A 23,262-nucleotide genomic window follows, 5' to 3' on the forward strand; every position below is an offset into this window, starting at 1 on the left:
AATTACCCGGGGCTTCCACCAGCCCCTCTTTCATTTTCCATCCAGGTTCCCCAGCCAACCCATGGCCTGGACCTTACCATCCACACCCTACTCATAGGAGGGTTAAGGTGAGCTATAAGAAAGGAGGGGGTTGGCTCACTGTCATACCAATCATAGGACACCTGAACTACTCACCCCACCCCATTCCATTCCTTTAACCAGCACTTCCTTTTTAAGGCCTTTACCAGGCCAGTTATCTGGTCACTGGATGACTTCCCTATGGAATACCTGCAAGGGACGTCCACCACAAGGAAGTTCCAGCAATTAGCTTGGCTGTCTCCCATACCCAAACCCAGTTGGGTTTCCAGACATCTCCCATTGGCCTCTTTTACAGCCGCCAAAACATGTCATCCTCTAAGTCTGATAAGTCCCAAAAGAACTCAGTTGTCCCTTGCACTATGCCAGGATTATTGAGGACTCTAGCAACTTGGTTGCCAATGATCATGTACCGCAGCACCCATCCCTCTGTGATAGGCCATAGTGGTGACTAGCATTTCAAATCCTGAAATTGGAAGAACTCATTAAAACTTCCTTCACAGCTCAGCCATGTGCCTGGAGCCAAAGATATCTGTGCCACCAACAACATCAAACACAGGCTCCATAGCACCAGCAGCATCCACTCTAGTTTATTAGCTCCTGATCCAATCTTCCAAAATCTGTTGAACTGAAAATGAGAAAAGATATCTGCTATGCCATTATCTACCCCAGTCACATGCTAGGAAGAAAAAATAAAGATGTTAAGGTTTAAACATTGTAGCACAAATGCCCTCACTAACTTCATTACCTTGTGTGATCTGGAAGTTTGGCAATTGATAACATGTATCATCGCCATGTTGTCGCACCAGAAACACACCCTTTTTTTCAGTCAGCTCTGGTCTCCAAATAACCACTGCAACTAAAATAGGGAAAAAAATCCAGGAAAGCCATGTCACACACTACCCCATTTTGCATCCAGATGGTGGGCCACAACTGGGCACACCACTTGCATTGGTAAAACGCCCCAAAACCTGTACCCCCTGAAGCATCAGAATGGATTTTCAAATCCACTTCTAATAGCCATTCCTCCCTTCATAACCACATTCCATTGAATTAATTCAAAAACTGTTCCCACACCTTCAAGTCTTCATCACTCTAGTAACTCATATGTAATGATGTGGCCTGGCTATGCCTGCTGTTGCTACCACAAGCTGGGCACAGAATGCCTGCTCTCGGGCAACAATCTTGAAGGCAAAGTTCAAGTACTGCAGGTCTTGTGGTATGAGTTTCTTGGCTCCTACAGCTCTCTTGAGAAATCCCCAATGCTTCCAAATCTTATCCTGAGGAAGCTGCGATATCCCTGTCCTTGTGTCCAGCTAGATCCCCAGGTAGGTCAATGTAGCCCTCTGTTTTCTTTTCCACTAGGGGTACCCCCAACTCTTTAGCCAGGGCCTGAAATGTGTTCAGTGGGTGAACACACTCATCTGACCATGTTCACCCCACAAACAAAAAGTCATCTAAATAATGCACTACTTGGAATAGTTCAGCTTCCTGCATCACTGCCCTGTGCAACATTGTGCTAAATTTTTCAAATGCTGAACAGGATACCACACAGCCCCGGACATAACCTTGTCAAAAGAAAATTGTCCCTTAGAAGAGAAACCCAAAAGGTTGAAGTCCAACAGATGTACTGGCAGTAGTCAAAAAGCAGACTTGATATCACACTTAACCACTTAGTGCCCCCGGGCCACAAGACCAACCATATGAATGGAGGAATAGCACATGGAACATAGCACTGCCTCTATTCCATCGTTAACGGAGCTACCTTGTGGGTATGAAAGGTGATGAATTAATCAATATTCCCCTGGAGTCTTCTTGGAGACCAAACCCAGGGGGGAAACTCATAAATTCTCTATTGGTAATTGATTAAATGGCCCTGCCACCCTACCCTCATTTAATTCCTGGATAATCTTCTTTTGAACATGTCCCCTCCCAACTACTAACTTCAAATTATTTGACATCACATGGGCACTACTCTCTGAAAAGGGGATCTGAAATCCCACAGTAAACAACTCCCACAGTTACACCCCATCTGGTTTGTAGTAACCAGATGGTAATCACATAGGAGAACCCTTAACACCTCTTGCCTAACTGGTGATGGCTCCTGTGACCATGTCAACTGCACCACCCGCAGCTCATCCCCCTCCACTGCTCGTGTTCTGTACCCCGTAACCTGCTCCAGCCAAGCCATATCTGTGGTTGGCACTTGAGCCACCCCCAATCCTGTTTCCCTGCTGCAACCATCTCCTGCCACTCTGGCAAGAATGGGCTGAGTGGGTCCCACAGCATATCTCGCAAACATGCCTGAATTTACAGGTGCTATGAAAACAACCACTGTCATTAAATGCCCAGCAAATATAATTATGCAGCTCAGGCCCCTCCTGAGCTTGCTGGGGAATGAATAAATCACCATCCATGTTACCTTCCTCCAGCAAGCCCGGACAAGTCCCTCACTCCCATTTCAGGGATGACGCGGTCATTCTCTAAATCCCTGAACCTGGGTGCTCTTTCTAAGTTTCTGGGTTCTTCAATACATTCTCTTAGCTCCGTCTGCAGCTGCAAGTAGGCATGGCCTACTCTTTTCATGTTTTTGATCCCCGTATTTGTCTAGTAACTTTAAGGGGAGTTGTTTGTTTTTTCAGAATTGGATGTGAATATTGTTCTTTTGGCTGCTTGGTAATATCTAGAGAAACTGGTTTCCTTTTCTTAGAGAAAAATATGTCAAATCTATTATGCATGCAAATTCCTTAGCTTAGTAACTGATAGCTGTGATCTCTGTTTTGAATATGCAACCTTTCTGAACATTTTTCTATATAATGTTTTGTTGGGTTTTTTTTGGTTACTGTCCCCCTTACCTTCACTGCAGAAGTGTCTATTTTCTAATTGTTCTCTAAAATTAACATGCAGTTGATCCAAAGTCAGAAAGAGTACTAGAGAAATTCTCATACTACTGTTGAAAAATAAATCACATACAGTTTACTAAATGGGAAGTTTGATTTAAAATATCCACTAAATATTTCTTTCCTATTTGTAACTGATGAGTGTTTTAAGTTTGCAGCTTCAGAAATTAGTGTGGGCAGATGAGATCTCTACCTATGTATATTAAATATATATATTAAAAACTTTAGAAGAAAGTACATCAGTAAGGTAAGTTATGATCCTTGAGTATAGATTGTGTTTTTAGAAATTTGCATAGAATAACATTGCTCTGGAAAACACAAAGCAAAATATTAAATAGCTAAGAAAAATACATTAATACAATTATGCTTTTCCTTGTAATTTCTTATTCTGTGTTATTTTAATGGCACCTAAACGTATGCTAGGAACCTCCCAGTTCAGAAAAATGATTTTTTTCCTCAAAGGAGAGTTTGCAAATCCATAAACATGAGGGTAACAAAACAATACAGAGGGAAGAGCAAGAAGGATAGAGGCAATTAAATTTTGAAATTATAACCTATTATAAATCTTAAACTTGCTATAATCTATTAAAATCATGTAAATTTAAATCATAAAAAAGCAGTACATGTTTACTGCCAAAGTTTTAAACAAAGTCAAACAACAGAATTGGTGGAAGTCACTGGCTAGCCACCTGGAACCAGAGTGTGTTGAAGAATATTCCAAAGTGAAAGACTGACCAAACCAAGCACAGTTGTAAGAGATCACAATTACATAAAGTGGCACACACTTCATTTTAGCAGAACAATCAATTACACTATAAAATATATGCTAAAAGATAGCAAACCACTAAAAGCTGAGATACTATTTTCTACAAAGACAGTAAGAACAAGTATTCCATCTAAAAAAGTTTATAAATGAATGTAATATATTTGAGTGGCCTGTCTTTCAGTTACATTTTTGCAACTTACCTAAATGGAATTTCAAATCCTGAGTTGTATCCACAAGAGGTCAAAGATAACTCATTGATGTGATATATTATATATAAAGTAAGGTACACTTACACAAATTCTGCTTTTGTAGTACCTCGTGGCCTTGTCATTCAATGGGCAAAAATTGTTATGAGAAAATATAAGCCTCAAGCATGTTGATGCTTTCTCAGACTCCTATTAACATTTCAAATGTGGCAATACTATCGGATAACTCAGATACTTACCAGCTTCACCCTTATTTACAATATAATTCCAGTTTCAAGTAGGAGCTGGCTTTTTCATATTCAACATATTATAGTATATTGTCATTAATATATCATCATGAATTACAATCAGATATTTCTGGGGAATTACAATTAATAACTCTGTGTGTGTGTGTGTGTGTAATATATATATTACATAAACATAATGTTACATAAATTATATTACATTAAATTATATTACATTATTATATAAATGTTACATATATATTACATAAATATATTATTTATATTATATTATGTATTATATATTACATAATATAAATAAATATATGTGTGTGTGTGTGTATATATATATAAATATATACACACACATATGCACACACACACACACATATCTATATCTATATCTATATCTATATCTATATCTATATCTATATATATATATATATATATATAAACACAGTTATTAATGCATATATATTTGTGTGTGTGTACTAATAATTTCAAACTGTAGGCTATATTTTGAATTGCCTGAGGTTCTGACAATTAATTGATTAGGGGAATGTGAGAATATAGCATTTTTTAGATTTTTAAAAATCCCACAAGTTCATTTTTGTAATATTGTAATAAAGCTGATATTTATTTTATAGTAGCTCTTCAATGAGCTTGCAGATTTACTTTATGGCTAAGCTGTGTCAATAAACTGAAGGGCTGTGGTTGTGTTGGCAGCTAGCTGTTCAGTGTTTCGTATTAGAGTATAACCAAACACCCTGCCACATAGTTAATCTAGGAGAATGACTTCTATTTGTTTCTAATACAGAATAAATATCTGTCTTGCCAGAGATAAAATTTTGATGAATTTATTCCAAAATGAAGATCTGTCCACTCGCTGGTTAATGATCATCCTGATCCTGTTAACTAACAGTTTCCACATGTGGCATCTGGTAGGAAATCTCAGACTGGAGTTTCTTGTCCACCCTTAGTGGATTCTAGTTATTCCCCTGAGAACTCTTTTTGGCCATGTATAAGCAGGAAATCAATGTGAAGCTATAAAATATTTCACCAGCCTGATTCTCCTCTTACACTAGGATAAGTATGTCCATTGACTGCACTGGCATTACTCCTGATTTACACCAGTATGTAAGTGAGACAGGAATCAGTCCTGGAGGGTATAGATGTTGTTTTTCTGGGGGGTTTCAGCTTTTAACATTTCCCTGGAAAAGAGAATTACCAAGATAATTTACTGCATGTTACTTCAATATATCTATTTATACTACTTTTGCATAAACATGAATTTAGTATGGTGCAAACATTTATAAGCAGAGCTGGTGGCACCACCTACTATTAAGGTTGTCAGAAACTTGCCATTATAAGGCTGTTTTCAGGTGCTTGTAACTTTGCCAGACTTTAACCATTTGAGCTGAAATTTTCCATTCTGGGTATCTGCCTATGGCTAATTATTTTTATTTTTAAAAGTTCAGCCAAAACAATGCACCCATTTCCAAGACTAATGCTAGGGAACACTATGTTGTTTTTTTGTGTGTGGAGAATATAGTGGTCTGATCTGAAATGCAGAGGGGACAAACCCAGAGCTGGGAGAAGGTAAAGGAATAGATTGGGACAAGGAGTCTGAGACTGGGACTGAAGGGGGCCAGCACCTGTGGCTGAGAGCATCAGCAAGAAGACTGGGAGTGAGAGGCAGGGAGAGAGAGGAGGCTGGAACTGGTTGTTTATGGGGACTGAGAGCCATGGGGGGAGACCAGGTTGGGGGGAGATGTGAAGGAAATGGAGGAGGATCAGGAGCAGTTGGCTGGAAGGGAACATCAAGTTTGGATAAGGAATGGGGAGACCGTGATTGGCTAGGCAAAGAGAGGGAGAGACTGGGAGCTAGTGGGTGGTTGGAGGGAAGAGATCAGCTGGACAAGAAGCCAGGTGCAGGAGAGGGGAACAGGGGCTAGCTGGGCAAGGAGCCTGGGAGAGGGTGTGAGAAGGAGGATAGATCAGGAACTGGGAAGAGTGTGTGTGAGAGTTTGGGGCTCAGATATTGAGTTTGGAGGAAGACACTTGGACTGCATGTGTAAGAAGCCTGAGATGAATATGAGAAGCCTGAGGAGTGGGGATTGGGAGTGGGTGAGGAATATACCTGACTGGGAAAGGGACAGTTTGGAGGAGTTAGGAGAGAAGGGGTCAGACTTTGAGGAAACTGGGAAGAGAACACTTTCCACCAGAGCTTCAAATGGAATCCAGGAGTCTTCTTTGTGTAGCCTGTGCATATTCCCACTTGTGCTATCAAGGTGACTGCTTCCAGAAACTTCTGGAAATCTGTGTCATTTGGCCGCCTGTTCCTCCCTTCCTTTCCCATCCCAGAAGGTTCTAAGGGTGAAGTACAGTGAACTTGTACCACACAGAGGGTCCTCAGTGCTTTCCTCATCTCTCTTTTCCCTTCTTTTCCTCTTTCTACCCTTTTGGGGCAAATTTTATTTTTATAGATAGTTTGTCAGTTAATCAGTTATCTCTTTTAAAAGATAGGGGAGCAGGAGATGCCCATCTGGCACAGGTTTTGTTTGGACCTGCAGGAATTTGAGGACCACTTCATGCACTTCTACTGAGATGATGCGGGCTCCTCGGGCTGGTCACTGGCAGGGTCTCTGGGTTTGTCCAGGTTGACCTAGAACAGTGGCTTTCAACCTTTCCAGACAACTGTACCCTTTTCAGGAGTCTAATTTGTCTTGTGTACCTCCAAATTTCACCTCACTTAGAAACTACTTGCTTACAAAATCAGACATAAAAATACAAAAGTGTTACAGCACATGATTACTGAAAATGTGCTTACTTTCTCATTTTTACCATATCATTATAAAATAAATCAACTGGAATATCAATATTGTACTTACATTTCAGTGTGTAGTATATAGAGAAATATAAACAAGTCATTGTCTGTGTGAAATTTTAGTTTCTACTGACTTCGCTAGTGCTTTTTATGTAGCCTGTTGTAAAACTAGGCAAATATCTAGATGAGTTGATGTATCCCCTGGAAGAGCTTTGCATCCCCCCAGAGGTATGTGCACCGCGCATTGAGAACCACTGACCTAGAATACTTAGCTATGTGCCTAAAGTAACTCTCCAGCCATTTGTATCTGGTTACCAAAGGATCTGGAATTGCAGAGCCGAGGTCTGGAAGCCAAGCATGGATCAGATTACCTGGGATCCAGCCAACATGAAGATCTGACACCTTTTCCTATTGAGTCACTTGTCTAATGATTCTCTACCACTGAAACCCACGATCTACCCACGACAGCAGTCTGTTGTTGCATTTTCAAAACCATGATATGTGCAGAACTGCTTGCCTTACTGATTCTTTGCCCAACATAGTGTCATGAGCAAGCAGATCCAGTATGGAGGTTCTCACAACATTTGAAAGGGGAAATGCATTACAATCTTCTGATCAGATCTGGGATGGTGGATCTCTGTTACAAGATAGTGTTAATGTTTTGTTTCCTATTTGGCCATTTTCATATGCATTCATTCTGTGTCCTACTTGGCTGGGAGAGGTATCTTTCTTCTGATGCTCCATCTATCAGGCTCTTTCCCTGTAAGCGAGAGGAGATGGACTGATCCCTTTTTAAACTCTTTACTGTCAGTAGTCTTAGAAGCTGATTTATATGATTCTGTAACTTTCAGTTCTTTTGGTTCTGGATAGGAATTGTTAAGGTTATTTTAGGCTCGCTGCCCATTCCTAAGTATGAATTGTCTAGCAGAGCTTTAGTTGCCCAGGACAAGATTTCACAACAATATAGCTTCTCAAGATATGATAGGCTAAGAACTGACACCTGGATCACAGGCTCCTTTAGGATATATGTGGACTATGCCCACCTGAGTTCTGTTGATTCTGAGGTCTCATGGATCTGAATAGTATCAGAGGGGTAGCTGTGTTAGTCTGGATCTGTAAAAACAGCAGAGAGTCCTGTGGCACCTTATAGACTAACAGACGTTTTGGAGCATGAGCTTTCGTGGGTGAATACCCACTTCATCGGATGCATGTCACCTGACACCTTTTCCTATTGAGTCACTTGTCTAATGATTCTCTACCACTGAAACCCACGATCTACCCATGACAGCAGTCTGTTGTTGAAAACCATGATATGTGCAGAACTGCTTGCCTTACTGATTCTTTGCCCAACATAGTGTCATGAGCAAGCAGATCCAGTATGGAGGTTCTCACAACACATGCATCCGACGAAGTGGGTATTCACCCACAAAAGCTCATGCTCCAAAACGTTTGTTAGTCTATAAGGTGCCACAGGACTCTTTGCTGCTTTTATGGATCTGAATATTTCTCGGGTATACAGCCTCTATAGGAGAAACAGGTTATGGTGTCACAGGACCCATCTACACCTGGAAGGACTGCCTATTGGCTTCAGAGCCTCTTCCGAGCCCTTGAATGCAAAGTTAAAAAGTAATATCTGCAGTCTTTTTTATTTAAGGAATTAAAAGGTGTGTGGTCAAGGTTCAGTAGAGAAGATAGAAGTACTACTTAGATTTAGAGCTATATGTGAGGGTCTCTGGGAACCACTTTTATATTCCCTGGATCCAACATATGTACACTGACGGATCTGTGTGTCTGACCTCTCATAGGTGGAAATTTTGTTAGGTAGCTCAGAACCCAATAATATACTACCACCAATTCTAACTACTGCCTGGGTCTATTCCAGGAAAGAGAGTTTTCAGGTTTGGTTCTGGCTCTACCGTGGAGTACAGTGCCTAGTATTGGATCGTATCTTTGATAGCCCCACTGTAAGTGTAGGAGAAACAGCTGGGGATCTCATCCTTAGATCTTGGATCCAGTAGAAAACTCTAGTCCAATGGAAAACTCAGTCCAGCTTTTCAGAAGGTCTCAGTAAACCTAATGTTGATTCCTGCCATCTGAGATGGTAGATTTGCACCTAGGGGTTGAGCTGTTCATCACTGATGCTTAATGGTTCATGAAGTTTGTTTTCTTGCCACACTGTGAATGAGATTTGCCACCTATTATACAATGTGGACGATAGGACTACATGGCATGGGGCAAAATGCTGTCAGGCTGTATTGTTCCCCTGATGGGACATCATACTTGCTTTGGATTCCAGAAACAGCCCGTTCTAATTTCCAGAAGTGTTCCAGTGGTACTCCCTATACTGTGGTATGGTTTCATATCCATCTCTTTACACATGGCTCTAACTGGAATCCAGGAAGATCTCTATCAGAAAAACTGTATCTTACCCATTGGCCTTTTTTTGACAGCAGATGTTCCATTTAATCCCTGGCTGTCATGATTATTCTCCCTGAATAGTTGGGGATGTCTCTGTGTATAGACTTGACCCTCAAAATATCCAGATGGCTCTTCTGTAATAGTGGGCAGATTCCTTATTGGTGCCGTTATATGATAGCTTTAATTCCAAACTATGTCAGAGACTTCAGCAGGTCTCGTCATGATTCTAGCACCTTTTGAAACTAGGAGTACCTGAGCCAAAGCATCTCAGTATTTTCCAAATACAATAGGAAAAAGCATATTCTCCAGTGCCGTTATCACCTTCCTGCCATCTGCTGTAATAATTCCAGAGGGGTGGAAAGGATTCTTTATTTTAATCTTTATCCACTCCCAGAATTGTGATCTCAGTGGGAGATGTGGCTCTACATAAATACACTGGAGCTGGGAGCTATTTCTTTGACCAGCAAAGCTTCCCCCCATCATGAAATCCAAATCTGGCTAAATTCTGATGGGCAGCATTATGGGAATGCATTACATGCACTACCAAAGAAGCATTTGCTGTAGCCAGTTGTTAGGGAAATGTCTTGTTCATAAAGTTCAGTATCCTCATTGGATGGGTCCAATGCCACATCTACCAGGGAAAGATGATGGTGTCTTCACAGACTCTTTGAGAAGACTTTTCATTCAACAGTACAAAGGCTCCATTTTGTATTAACTGGTATTTATCTTGCTTGTAGAACAAGGTTAGTTCTTTCCCAACAGAGATAACAGACTTATCTAGGTTTTTGATCCAAAGACCTGCAAGTTCTAATATATTGCCTAATTTTCTTCAGCAATAGCAGGAACATCTCTACATGATGCATCTAAATCTATTGAATTAAGAGAGTTTATGAATGTTGGTCTAGTTGATACCAAGTTGATGTCAATAGCCATGGCTAGAGATTAGCAGTTCTGTCATTCAGTAACATGGGTATGATGTTAATATTGTTGATGAATTGTATAGTCAGTTGCTTGACTGCACTTTGGATTGTTATTTGGTTATGAAATATACTCAAGACCAAATAACTAGCGTCACTCAGGTTTATTAATATGCTACAGGAAAACGGTTCTATATGATACCAGTCTCCGGGGTGAAAGTAAGCCGATATGGACCGGTACGGCATACTGGTAAAAAGTGGCTGCCAGTAGCAACCCGTACTCAGCCACAGCAGCGCTTTAACGTCGTTGCCCCTTTTGTGCCTCCCCCCACCCCGGGGCCACCGAGGGGGGCGGGAGAAGCAAAAGAAGCAGCTGCCCTGGAGCTGCGATTTAAAAGGGCCCTTTAAATTGCCACTGGAACCCCGGGTGACACGGGCCAGAAAGTGTGGGATGGGCTGGCTGGGGTACGCTGACCCCCCACACCCCTTCCACCCAAGGCCCTGCTCCAGCCCCCGTACTGGTAATTGTGGAATGTTACTTTCACGTCTGCCAGTCTCCAAAGAATAGTCCCATGCAATGATGTTATGTTCAGCTTACGCAGAAGGTGTGCTCCCCAATTACACATTTCAGCTGGTATTATGATTTTACAAGTTACACAGTTCTTTGCATTTCACTAAAATCCAACTCATCAGTTTGATCCATTCCATACCATGTTGTTCTGTTCTTTCCTTATATCTACTTTGAAAACTATCATACCCATGAAGGTCTTCCATAGCTTGTACAAAGATATAGAATGAATGTATCTTAATTGTGACAAGTTTCCTATCTGCTTGTGTCAGATGCTTACTTCAACAAATTCAAGGTCTTATGGGATACTTAGTGTAAGTGAACAGGATTATGGTATAGTTTAGGCTTTAAAACTGTTTCAATATTTGTAGTTAATGTTGATGCTTAATGTGTGTGTGTATATATATGCTGGCTAGCATATAATATATATCACATTAGTAATATGTATTTTCATCATTATATATATGTGTGTGTGTATATCTATCTATCTATCGTGATGAAAATACACATTTCTTATATTTTGTGTGTGTGTGTGTGTGCGCACGCGCGCATTTGGTTGTCATCTCTGCTCCTGCCTTGAATATACAGATCTACAACCTTTCTTCACCTTGGAATTACCTTATATATGACATTCTCTTTGTAAGTCTAGAGTTACTTGGGTTAGTTACTTTGCTGAGAGGCTGCAGAAAAGTAGATAAAATTGTCCATTGTAATGCTTGGGATGTCCTACAGAAAAATAGGCTTATTTGTCTCACTCTGGGATGAGGCCGGAGTTCAGTGGAAAAAACAGTATGAGATCATGTAATTAAAGACTGTATCATAATGCATAAGTATAAAGGGGCAGAAAAAAGGTTGCACTGGCAATCTTAATTCTGTCATTGCCTAACTTTTTCAGTGCTTACATTTGCAAACTTAATGTTCTTTTAATGCAGCTTTTGTGTATAATATATATGTTGTAATTTAATGCATGCATGTAGGAGAGGAGTGGCTCAGATTAGAAAAGCGGATTCCTGCTGCCACAGAGCTCTGACACTGCCCTTTCAAAATTAGGACTATTCTGTGTTCTTAAGTCCACTCCCAGTGAAGTCACCGTGAATTGTGCAAGTATGTGAGAAGAATGCGGAATTTAATTTCCAGGTTCCCAAACTGAAAATTTCCATTTCCATTTTAGACAAACAAAGCACTGTGTAATTATTGTTCTCGGTAACAACCTCTGATTTATTTGTGATCTGTTCATTTGTGATCAGTTTGCATGGGATAAGATATGTTTTCTTCAACTTCTTAAATCACAAGTTATCATATGGTTTTTTGTTTTTTGTTTTGTTTTGTTTTGTTTTTTTAAGCCATTCCAAGTTAAGAATAGCAATCAGTTGGTCATGTGGGGTTTTGACTTCTTATATGACAGGAAAGATTGTAAAAAGAAAAGAACCAAGTCTTTAACTGAAACATAGTGAATAATGAGATCTATTGAATTTTCCATGTGAATTGTTCATAATTAGGCTTTAGTACTGTGTTCACTGCTAAATACATAAAGGAAAGAGCACTGGGTCACAGTCTAGAAGCCTGTGAAGTTGCCTTAAATATGCTAAATCATGTTGACAATGGAGAGTGAAAAGAATTTTGAAAACAAAGCCATGTATGTGTCCTTAAATTCTAGAAACATGAACCTTTAATAACTCAAGCAATTAACTTTTGGAAGAGTCAAATATCATTGCTTTACTGACCAAATAAACATGACTGAAGTGTTTTTTATTATTTGTATCCTAATACGCTAATTTTTCTTCTGAAAAAAGCTGATGCTGTCAGGAGAAACATTAATTCACAATGAAATCTCAAATACATACAATACTGGGATTCAGAAATTTTATTTGGTGGATATTTGAGGGGGTTTTGCTTCTTGGTTTTTTTCAGCATTTTTAAGCTTAGGAGAATTGGGTTTTATTCAGCAAATGCTGGTCGTAGAATTCTCCTTGCACCCCAAAATCCAGAGCAGAAAGTCTATTGATAATACTTAAAATGTTTATAGAGAGAGAATTAAAACAAAGGGCTCAATATTGGTAAGATTTTTCCAGTCCATACTTCAGTGGGAGTTTTGCCTTAGTAAAGACTAGAATCATCAGTCTTCTTACATCAAGTAGTATACCAAGTCACTTGGGAGAGTATATTCTAGAGTGCAAACAAATACATTCTAATAAAAATATTACATACAAAAAGGACATTAAAGTTGCAAATCTCAAGCACTCAAATTTAGGAAATTAAGTTTTCTCTCATAATCTTATTTCTGTCCCCTTGCTTTTATGCATTATGATAGTATATAATCATTTATTAAAGTCTATTTTCCACAGGACCCCTGCCTCATCTCAGCATTGAGCACATAGATCCCGGATCTCAGATCCAATGCTTGGTGCCACAATGGCACTTGACTTCTAGGAGAAGTAAGTTCAGGGAAAGTTCTTCTTAGCTGTTGGAGCCCTCGGGGATGGAACATGCTCAGTCACTGTGGTGCGGATGATACATGTACTGTCCATTTGGCCCATAGAACTGTAAGGAATTGGAACCAAACACTAACAAGCCTTTACTAGTATGTGCAAACTGCAGTTTTTCAGAGGGTTATACCTTGGCCAGTGGATTGTCACAATGATGGGGGAAAAAAACACATCCTTGAAACTAGCATAAACTCTCTGCCAAATTTCCAGCCCTTGCTCCAAAGATGGAGGCACTTGAGGTTTGGTTTTAAAAATATTTTAACATGGACAAAACAAAATATTTTCCCCTAATCTGGTTCTTGGAAATGGCTGAATTGTTTTAGCTGAAATTTCCCCCTCCCCCCCCCCAAAAGTCAGTCTGCAGACTGACACTCAGCATGGGAAATTTCATGGTTAAAGTTTGAAAAAAGTTATAAGCAACTGAAAACAAGATCAGGCAACTTTTAACCATAGATGTCACTATCAATTCCACATATAATATTCTAGCCTCTTAAAATGCCCAAAATGCACCAATAGTCGAGCTTTTTTAAAAGGAAAGAAAGTGAATGATGAGAAATATAATATATATATAAAATCCACCGTGCTCATTGTGAAAACGCCCCTATTTTTTTGGCGGGGGTAGAAACAATTCCAGATATTTCTTAGATGCGGAGATATTGTATGAAATAAGTTAGATTTCAGGGAGGAGTATGATTTTTTGCCATGTTCAGCAGCTATGTTTTGAAATGATGTCTCGTGTTTGAATGCAGATACCCATCAGTTCAAGGAATAGGTTTTGAATGAAGTCAGGACCTACAATGAGAAGGGCTTTAAAATACAATAGTGCAAATTTAAAGTCAAATCACAGTTTTATAGGCAGCCATGTAAAGAATGCAGAACAATCATAACGTGATTATTGATGGCTCAAACCTGTGAGGGATATTGTGCTATTGTACCATGAAAGAGAAGCCTTAACAAGAACCCTGCCAATAATCTAGACCCATGATCTCTGAGGCATGCTTTGCTGTTGCACATTAGTTTGTCTTGTTGCATTTGTAAGCACTTTTTCTGGATACCTTATGATAGGAGAGAGAACAATTGCAAAAGGCTGTATATGGGCATCTGGGCCCTAATTGCAAGAATATACTTATGTTCTTTTCTGAATCAGGCCCTCATTTGTTTACTCCATGGAATGCAGATAGTCTATATTCTGGGAAAACAGATCTGTAAAAATGGAATTTTTTTTAATTCCGAGCATTTTAAGAAACATGCTTTGGATAGTTAAAAAGGTTCTTCAATTCTCTGGAAATTACCTGTATCAGACTGCAGCACTGTAGGTCTCTGCAGATAAAGGAAAATGGGCAATCAAGCTGTTAGTAAAATGGGTAGGGCCAGTGGGTTACGTTACTGGCTTATTCACCAAAGAACACACAGGACTTCAGTTCATCTTCTTCAAAATAAAACTATTTAAGACACACTCAACAAATCAGCTATGTCTTTTCCCCTGATCTTGGGGTTTTTTACAGGTTCCTTTCATACCTACAGGATTACATTCCGCGGGTCATTTGCTTCTGCGTCTTCTATAAACTGGATTCTTTTCCCTGACTTGGAGACTCCTGCAGGAGCCTACCTTCTCTTGGCAGCTCTCCAGCTGGACATACTTGCTGGCTTTATGAGGACCAAGTGATATTCAAATCATCACTTGCTCTGTGGCCTCACAGCAGTTCATTAGGGGGGCCTGGGCCCAAATCCCACTAAAAAGGCAGCCACCCTGTGACAGATCCTAAATAGCAATCTAAAGCAAACTCTCTACTTAAGTTTTCTTTTATCTTGTCTCTTTCCTGTTCTTATTTCTTTTTGTTCATTTCTCCTGAATCCTATCACTCGCCTCACTACCCAATTTATATTAAATGCAGTTCTCCAAAAAGTTAAAAAAAAAACCAAGGTAATATTCTGAATATGAATCCTCAAAAAGTACAGGAATACAAGTTTGTGTATCAGTCCAAAGATCCCAAATCACAATTTCATGTAGTTGATAAAATTGCTACAAGAGTTTAATATCTCTGAACCCTGAGCAGGCTAGCCTATTGCTTGTCTCAAGCTTATTTTTCTACTTAACTACCTGATGTTTACTGAGGATATATTGGTGTATTGAACTTATCTGTTCCATGGCTACTGTGCTGTCAGTTAACTGCATTTATATGTCACTTTATTTTGCTCATGTTTTATTGCTACTCCAGGATGCATTGAACGATGAGCATGGTGGCTAATAGTTTTTCTTTTTTTGTTGTTTTATATATTTTAAAAAGAATTTCCTTTTTACTTTTGTACTTCCTCTCATCTTCCTCAGTTTGAGGAATACATTTTATTTTCATTTCAACAATCACAAAATTACAAGATCTGTTTGTTCTAACAAAAGTTAAAACATATGCAGTGTAATATTTGTTTTCTTACAAATAATGCTTTATTCATTGGGTGGAAATGCAATTACTTGTGGAAAGATGCTCATAAATACCTAAGTGGATTTGTTGTGCTCAAAAACTTTTGGAAATCTTAGATAATTTTTTATCTTCTTCAGCAAACATTCCATAGTCCCTTTTGAACAAACACTTTCTAACAAGTCTCACTTTCCTGTAGTACCACAGTATGGATGTACCTCTTGAGGTGCAGTGGGGTGCACTCAGTTAGTTCAAGACTAACCTAGCCAAATAATTATATAGTTATTTTAGAAGTGACGAGTATTTTCCTGCCTCTAATGGAGTTTATGTTCCTCTCAGTGTGCTGCTGAAGCATCCCAAGGTTGTTCCAGCCATCTTCCTCTTCTAAAACTCTATTTTTCTCCTCAACTGCGTAAAGTGCTTAGAAGAAGATAGATGCCTTCCAACTTGAACTAAAGTAGTATGCTGTATAAGGCTTTTGACACAGTCCTACGTAACATTCTCAAACTCGAGACACATGGTCTAGATGAAATTACTATGAGGTGGGTGCACAACTGTTTGAAAGACTGTACACAGAATAGTGATCAGTGGTTTGCTGTCAAACTGGGAGGATGCTTCTAGTGGGTCAGTTCTGAGTATGGTACTACCCAATATTTTCATTAATGACCTGAATAATGGAGTGGAGAGTATATTTATAAAATTTGTGGATGATACTAAGTTGGAAGGGGTTCCAAGCACCTTGAAAGACAGGATTATAATTCAAAATGAACTTGACAAATTGGAGAATTGGTCTGAAAATCAACAAGATTGAACAAAGATAAGTGCAAAGTACTACATGTAAGAAGGAACTATCAAATGTATAACTATAAAATGGGGCATAACTGGCTAGGTGGCAGTTCTGCTGAAAAAGTATCTGGGGATTATAGTGGATCACAAATTGAATGTGAGTCAAAAATGTGATGCAGTTGCAAAAACACGAATACCATTCTGGGATATATTAACACAAATATCATAGGTAAGATGCAGGAGGCAATTGACCTGTTATATTTAGCACTGGTAAGGCCTAGCTTGAAGTACTGTGTCCAGTTCTCAGTGCCACACTTCAGAAAAGATGTGGAAAAATTGGAGGAAGTCTCTTTGTAATAGCTTTCCCACTGTTTCCAAGAGCAAAAAGAACAATGTGAGGGGTGATAAAATAAGTGCCGAATAGAAAGGAATAATCACTTCCCTCGATCTGCTGGCAACTCTCCTACTAATGCAGCCCAATATGCCATTAGCCTTCTTGGCAACAAGGGCACACTTTTTTGACTCATATGCAGCTACTCATCCTCTGTAATCCCCAGGTCTTTTTCTGCAGAACTACTGCTTAGCCAGTCAGTCCCCAGCCTGTAGCAGTGCATGGGATTCTTCCATCCTAAGTGAAGGACTCTGCATTTGTCCTTGTTGAACCTCATCAGATTTCTTTTCGCTCAATCCTCCAGTTTGTCTAGGTCACTCAGGACCCTATCCCTACCCTCCAGAGTATCTACCTCTCCCACCAGTTTAGTGTCATCCGCAAACTTGCTGATGGTGCAATCCATCCCACCATCCAGATCATTAATGATGTTGAACAAAAGCAGACCAACTCTTGGGACACTCTGCTTGATGCCAGCTAGACATCAAGTCGCTGATCACTACCTGTTGAGCCCAACAATCTAGCCAGCTTTATATTCACCTTATAATCCCTTCATCCAATCCATACTTCTTTAAATTGCTGGCAAGAATACTGTGGAAGACCATATCAAAAGCTTTGTTAAATTCAAGGTATATCCCATCCACCGCTTTCTCCATATCTACAGAGCCAGTTATCTCATCACAGAGGCAATCAGGTTGGTCAGGCATGACTTGCCCTTGGTGAATCCATGTTGACTGTTCCTGAACACCTTCCTCTCCTCCAAGTGCTTCAAAATGGTTTCCTTAAGGACCTGCTCCATGGTTTTTCCAGGGACTGAGGTGAGGCTGACTGGTCTTTAGTCCCCCAGATTCTCCTTCTTCCTTTTTTAAAAGATGAGCACTATATTTGCCTTTTCCCCATCATTCAGGACCTCCCCCAATCACCAGAAGTTTTCAAAGATAATGGACAGTGGCTCTGCAATCACATCAGCCAACTCCCTAAGCACCCTCAGATGCTTTGCATCCAGTCCCATGGACTTGTGCACATCCAACTTTTCTAAATAGTCCTTAACCTGTTATTTCACCACTGTGGGCTGCTCCCCTCCTCCCCATACTGTGCTGCCTATTGCAGCAGTTTGGGAGCTGACCTTGTCTGTGAAGACTGAGGCAGAAAAAGTATTGAGTACTTCAGCTTTTTTCCACATCATCAGTCACTAAGTTGCCTTCCCCATTCAGTAAGGGTCCCACACTTTCTCTGACCACTGTCTTGTTGTTAACATACCAGTAGAAACCCTTCTTGTTACCCTTCACTTCCCTTGCTAGCTGCAACTCCAATTGTGCTGTGGTCTTCCTGATTGGGTGGTGAAGAACTGGAATGGGTTACCTAGGGAGGTGGTGGAATCTCCTTCCTTAGAGGTTTTTAAGGTCAGGCTTGACAAAGCCCTGGCTGGGATGATTTAGTTGGGTTTGGTCCTGCTTTGAGCAGGGGGTTGGACTAGATGACCTCCTGAGGTCCCTTCCAACCCTGAGATTCTATGATTACACCCCTGCATGCTTGAGCAATATTTTTATACTCCTCCCTAGTCATCTGACCAAGTTTCCACTTCTTGTATTTAAGCTCACCAAAGATTTCTCTGTTAATCCAAGCTGGTTGCCTGCCATATTTGATATTTTTTTCTGTACATCGGGATGGTTTGTTCCTGCGTCCTCAAAAAGGCTTCTTTAAAATACAGCCAGCTCTTCTGGACTCCTTTCCCCCTCATATTAGCTTCCCTGGGGATCCTGCCCTGAGGGAGTCAAAGTCTGCTTTTCTGAAGTTCAGGGTCCGTATTCTGCAGCTAGAGAAAATGAAGACTTTATCTATAGCTAGATTCTTAGATTTCTTTAATACAGCAAAGAGAGAACCTTTGGCTCCACTATTTAGATACCAAAGAAAATACCAACCTCCTTCATCAGTTCTTTAACACTATCAAAGAATGAATTATTATTAGCATCAGCATCATGCTTCTCAGCTTCAACATCACTTAAACCACATGATTATAAGGGGAAAACATCCTCCTCTTCCTCCCGCGATTCCTGCAAGGTCTCAGATTTGACATAAGGACAGAGAACTATAGATCAGATAGCTGTACATCTATACTATTTGTCCCACTTTTACCATCAGTGGAAATTAATAACATCAGACAGGTGGATTCTGAAGATTATTGCATTGTTATTTTATTTGATACAGTTCAAAACCCTTCCTCCCAATAACTCCTCGCCCTCCCCTCCCCCTGTTTCATTCCTTATCAGGGATGTGGTTAATCTTGGTTTGCTTAGAAATGAGTTTCAATTTCTGTTACAGTCTGGAGCAATAGAGACAGTGCTTCATGAACGCAAAGGAAAAGGTTTTTATTCACATTGTTTTCCAATTCCAAAAAAAGATGGGGCCCCATTGTTCCATTTTGGATCTCAGAAAATTAAATACCTATATAAAAAAAGTTTTGTTTCCCCCATATTATCTCTAACTTCTATAATCCTTTCTCTTTCTTTTCAGGGTTAGTTTGCAGCTCTGGATTCAAAAGATGATTTTTTTTCAATAAGAATTAGTCATTGAAAATATTGGTGTTTCATGCTGTGAGAGCCCCATTTTCAGTAAAAGGTCCTGCCCTTTGTTTTGTCCAGAGCTCGGAGGGTCTATAAAAATGTCTGTCTGTAGTCTCAGTTTATCTAAAGAGGTAGGGGATGTATATGTATCCTTACCTAGACTTCTGATTAATAAAAGCATTGTTGATGGATGAAATTCTGTTACATGTGAAACAAATGTTTACTTTTTGCCAATCTAGTATTATACATAAATTGGAAAAAAAATGTTCCTAAATCCAACTCAGAGATCCCTTTCATGAGGGCCCATGCTAGATTTGATTATATAGCAAAAACATTTCTCTCAGAAGAGAGAGTTATAAAAATAAAATTGCCTGTACATCTCCTTCTCCAGTCCCCAAAACAGACAATTCTCTTTTCCTCAGGTTAATGGGTCTCTTGGCAGCAACCCCGTCAGTGTCCCCATATGTTCATTTTCGGATGAGAGACCTGCAAGAGCAGTTAGTGAAAAATTACAAACCAGGTTTAGACAGCATGCATCGCAAATTGGTAATTCCACAGCAGGTGTTAACAACACGGATGTGATGGGCAAGCACTCGAAATGTAATGAAAGGTATATCTTTCAATTTCCCTCCAATGTCAGTAATATTTGCCTCCAATGCATCCGCACTGGGATGGGGAGCCCATTTAAAAAACAATCTGTTAGTCAGACCTCATTGATCACCAGAAGAAAAGAATCTACATATCTATAGCTGAGAGCAGTCAGGTTGACTCTAAAGTCATTTCTGGCTCAGATCAAACATAGGGTAATTCAAGTGCTGACAGACAACATGATGGCATTGTCTTATCTGACCGAACAAGGTGAGGCTCATTCCCTACAATTATGCAAAGTGCTTTGGGAGTGATGTATAGAATAGGATGATCACCCAAAAGCAATTCATATATTGTGAGAGAGAAGGGGAGAAGAAAACACCTTTGCAGATCATTTGAGCAGGTTGACTTGTCAAATGCCTGAGTAGTCTTTGAAAGACAAAGTAGTAACCCACCTCTTGAGGTCTTAGGGGAATTCAATAGTAGATCTTTTTACCCCAGCAATGACAGGAAGTATCATTTTTTTGGTGAGAGCAGGGAGTGACAGAATATCGGATTTGTTTCTAATAAATTGGGTTCAGAGCTTGAAGTATACATTTCCCCCCATTTCTTCTAATTCAAAGAGTGATGAACAAAATAAAACAAGACAAAGCCAGGGTTCTTTTAATAGCACCAGCATGGGCCAGACAACAGTGGTACCTGGACTTAATTCACCTATCCAGAGGGTTAATCAAGCCTCTACTATTAGTATTGGACTTCTTGTTACAACAATATATCAATTTTTAATGTGGATTTTTGTGTATATTAATCCATCTACAGCACCAATTGCTTATATTAAAATATTTATTGTATCATAAGAAAGGAGCTCAGTGAGGATTTCCCTCTCAGTCATATCAGCATACCATGGTCTGTGGATGGTAAACCAATTTTTACTAATGGTGTACTTAAAAGCTTCTTAAAGTGCCTTAATAATTTATCCTCCAATGAGACACTGTGTGTCATCTTGAGATTTGAACACAGTGCCCTCAAAATTGATGAAACCTCAGTTTGAATCTTTGGTTAACTCCACTTGATTGCACCTGTCTATTACGATAACTCTTTTGGATAACTATCACTTCTGCAAAGCATCTAAGTGAATTGCATATGTTAATGGCTGATCCGTCATTCACTGTTTTTCATAAATCTAAGTAACTCTTTGTACCCACCCAGGGTTTTTAATCAAAGGTGGTTTCAGACTTTCTTATAAGCGGTTTACAGTTTTATTGATTTTCTTTCCCAAACCTCACGTACAGGATGGGGAAGCTACATTACATACACTGGATGTTAGAAGAATTTTAGCTTTTTATTTAATCAGCTCAACTTGGGATCTGACAGTCACACTGTATTCTCTCCTTGAGCATCATCCCTTCAGATCAAAATAGGACCTGGGTGCTATCTGTGCAACAGCATTGGACACAGTTCAAATTATGCCCTTTGTGAGAACTAAGCAAATCTGTTTCAGTCAGTCTGCTTGTACAGGTTGGAACTTAGTAAGAAGTGTGACTTTTTAAAAAGGGTCTTAGAAGCCAGCTCATTCCCTCTTAGATTTGTTGGATCCATAGTACCAATGAAAGTGAAGACCAATAAATATACAATTTTGTCAGTCATGGAGATATGATATACATAAGGAACAGATACATTGAGTAAGAGGTTACTGTTTTTATATAGTCAATTTTCAGAGTAGAATAGCACTTCAATACGCTATGAATTTAACTGGATTTGGTGAAAAATATAAATATTAATGTGTATATGTGTATATATTAAAAATAGCAGTGTTGTGCCTGAAATAGGGCTGACCCCAAAATAACTTTCCTAACATTCTGTAATTATTGCTACTGCTCAGTGCTCAAATTCACCAAACCCTTAGGGGCATGCCAGGTGTACCATGACCTGGAGGCAAGCTCTGTAGGTGCTTCAGCAGCGAGGCCTTGTAAGTGCTAACCTTGGTGCATCCAATGTATTCTCAATCATCTTTTACTCACTGGTATTTACAGTTACAAGCTTGAAGCTAATCCATCTCCTTACCAAATCACTTCCTCCATTATTTGCACACACACATTTGTTGTTATAGGGTTGCTAATGAATAAATACAATCTGTGGGAAGAATTATGTCCTCATTTACAGCAATGTAAACCTGGAGCAATTCCACTAAAGTCAATATTTTTTTAGGATTTATAGCTGTGTAACTGAGACCAGAATTGGGCCAAAATTGATACTCAGGATTATGGTTGGAACAGACTTTATCAGCATGGAGAAAGAGAATTAGCACTAAATTGAAATCTCTGGGAAGAGAACAACTGAACATAACCATCATTAATCAACAGGCTTTTATAGACTGTTGGTGATATATTTCTGGTTCTGGGAACAAATTTTGTCTTTTCAGGTGAGTGCCTTGTGGGATGGAAACAGGTATTTGATTAATTTTATCAAAAATACTGAATGAAAACAAATTTTCAAAACTGATAACTGGGGGAAAACAATTAATTAGATGGAATTATTAACAAATTGTTTTTCTTACAATTAGTTCAGGGAAAACCTAAATCAAAAAAATTAGTTGTTGATACTGATTATTCATGAGATCATCTCAGGGGATGTGACTGTTACTATTTTAGTCATAGGAGTTCTTTTAATACACTCACAATCAACAATTGAACATGATTGAAATAAAGAATGTTTATTTAAGTAACTAAAATAACAAGGGAAAAATCAATACACAAATTAATCTATAATGATTGTGCACATGAGTTAAGTATATAAAATGAAAGGTAAATATACCTCTACCTGGATATAACGCTGTCCTCAGGAGCCAAAAAATCTTACTGTGTTATAGGTGAAACCACGTTATATCGAACTTGCTTTGACCCACTAGAGCACGCAGCCCCAACCTCCTGGAGTGCTGCTTTACCGCTTATATCTGAATTCACGTTATATCGGGTCATGTTATATTGGGGTAGAGGTGTAAACAAGTAATACAAGTATTAATATTTACAACCAACTTCTAGTCAACTATGAAATACAAAAACATAAGAAAATCACATCAAAATTGTGATTAAATTGGTATCATAAAGGTTAAAACTCAAAACCACAAGAATCAAC

General features: G+C 39.3%; 1 protein-coding gene across 9 annotated transcripts in view; it reads left to right on the forward strand.

The window, feature by feature from the left end:
* The window catches only part of CSMD1 (CUB and Sushi multiple domains 1), a 1,616,238-nt gene that overhangs the window by 184,893 nt on the left and 1,408,083 nt on the right, over nucleotides 1-23,262 (forward strand). For 2 of the 9 annotated variants that reach the window (XM_039529052.1, XM_039529049.1), the window contains exon 2: nucleotides 19,962-20,149. The exons of 6 other annotated variants lie outside the window; for them this stretch is intronic. In XM_039529052.1, coding sequence (XP_039384986.1) covers nucleotides 20,121-20,149 — 29 coding nt within the window. In that variant the 5' untranslated portion in view covers nucleotides 19,962-20,120. Of the gene's footprint in view, nucleotides 1-19,599; nucleotides 19,671-19,961; nucleotides 20,150-23,262 lie in introns of those variants that run through there. One more of the 9 variants, XM_039529048.1, reaches the window with a different exon arrangement.

The sequence above is a fragment of the Mauremys reevesii genome, linkage group 3, assembly GCF_016161935.1.
Source record: "Mauremys reevesii isolate NIE-2019 linkage group 3, ASM1616193v1, whole genome shotgun sequence".
In the NCBI taxonomy this organism is placed as follows: domain Eukaryota; kingdom Metazoa; phylum Chordata; order Testudines; family Geoemydidae; genus Mauremys; species Mauremys reevesii.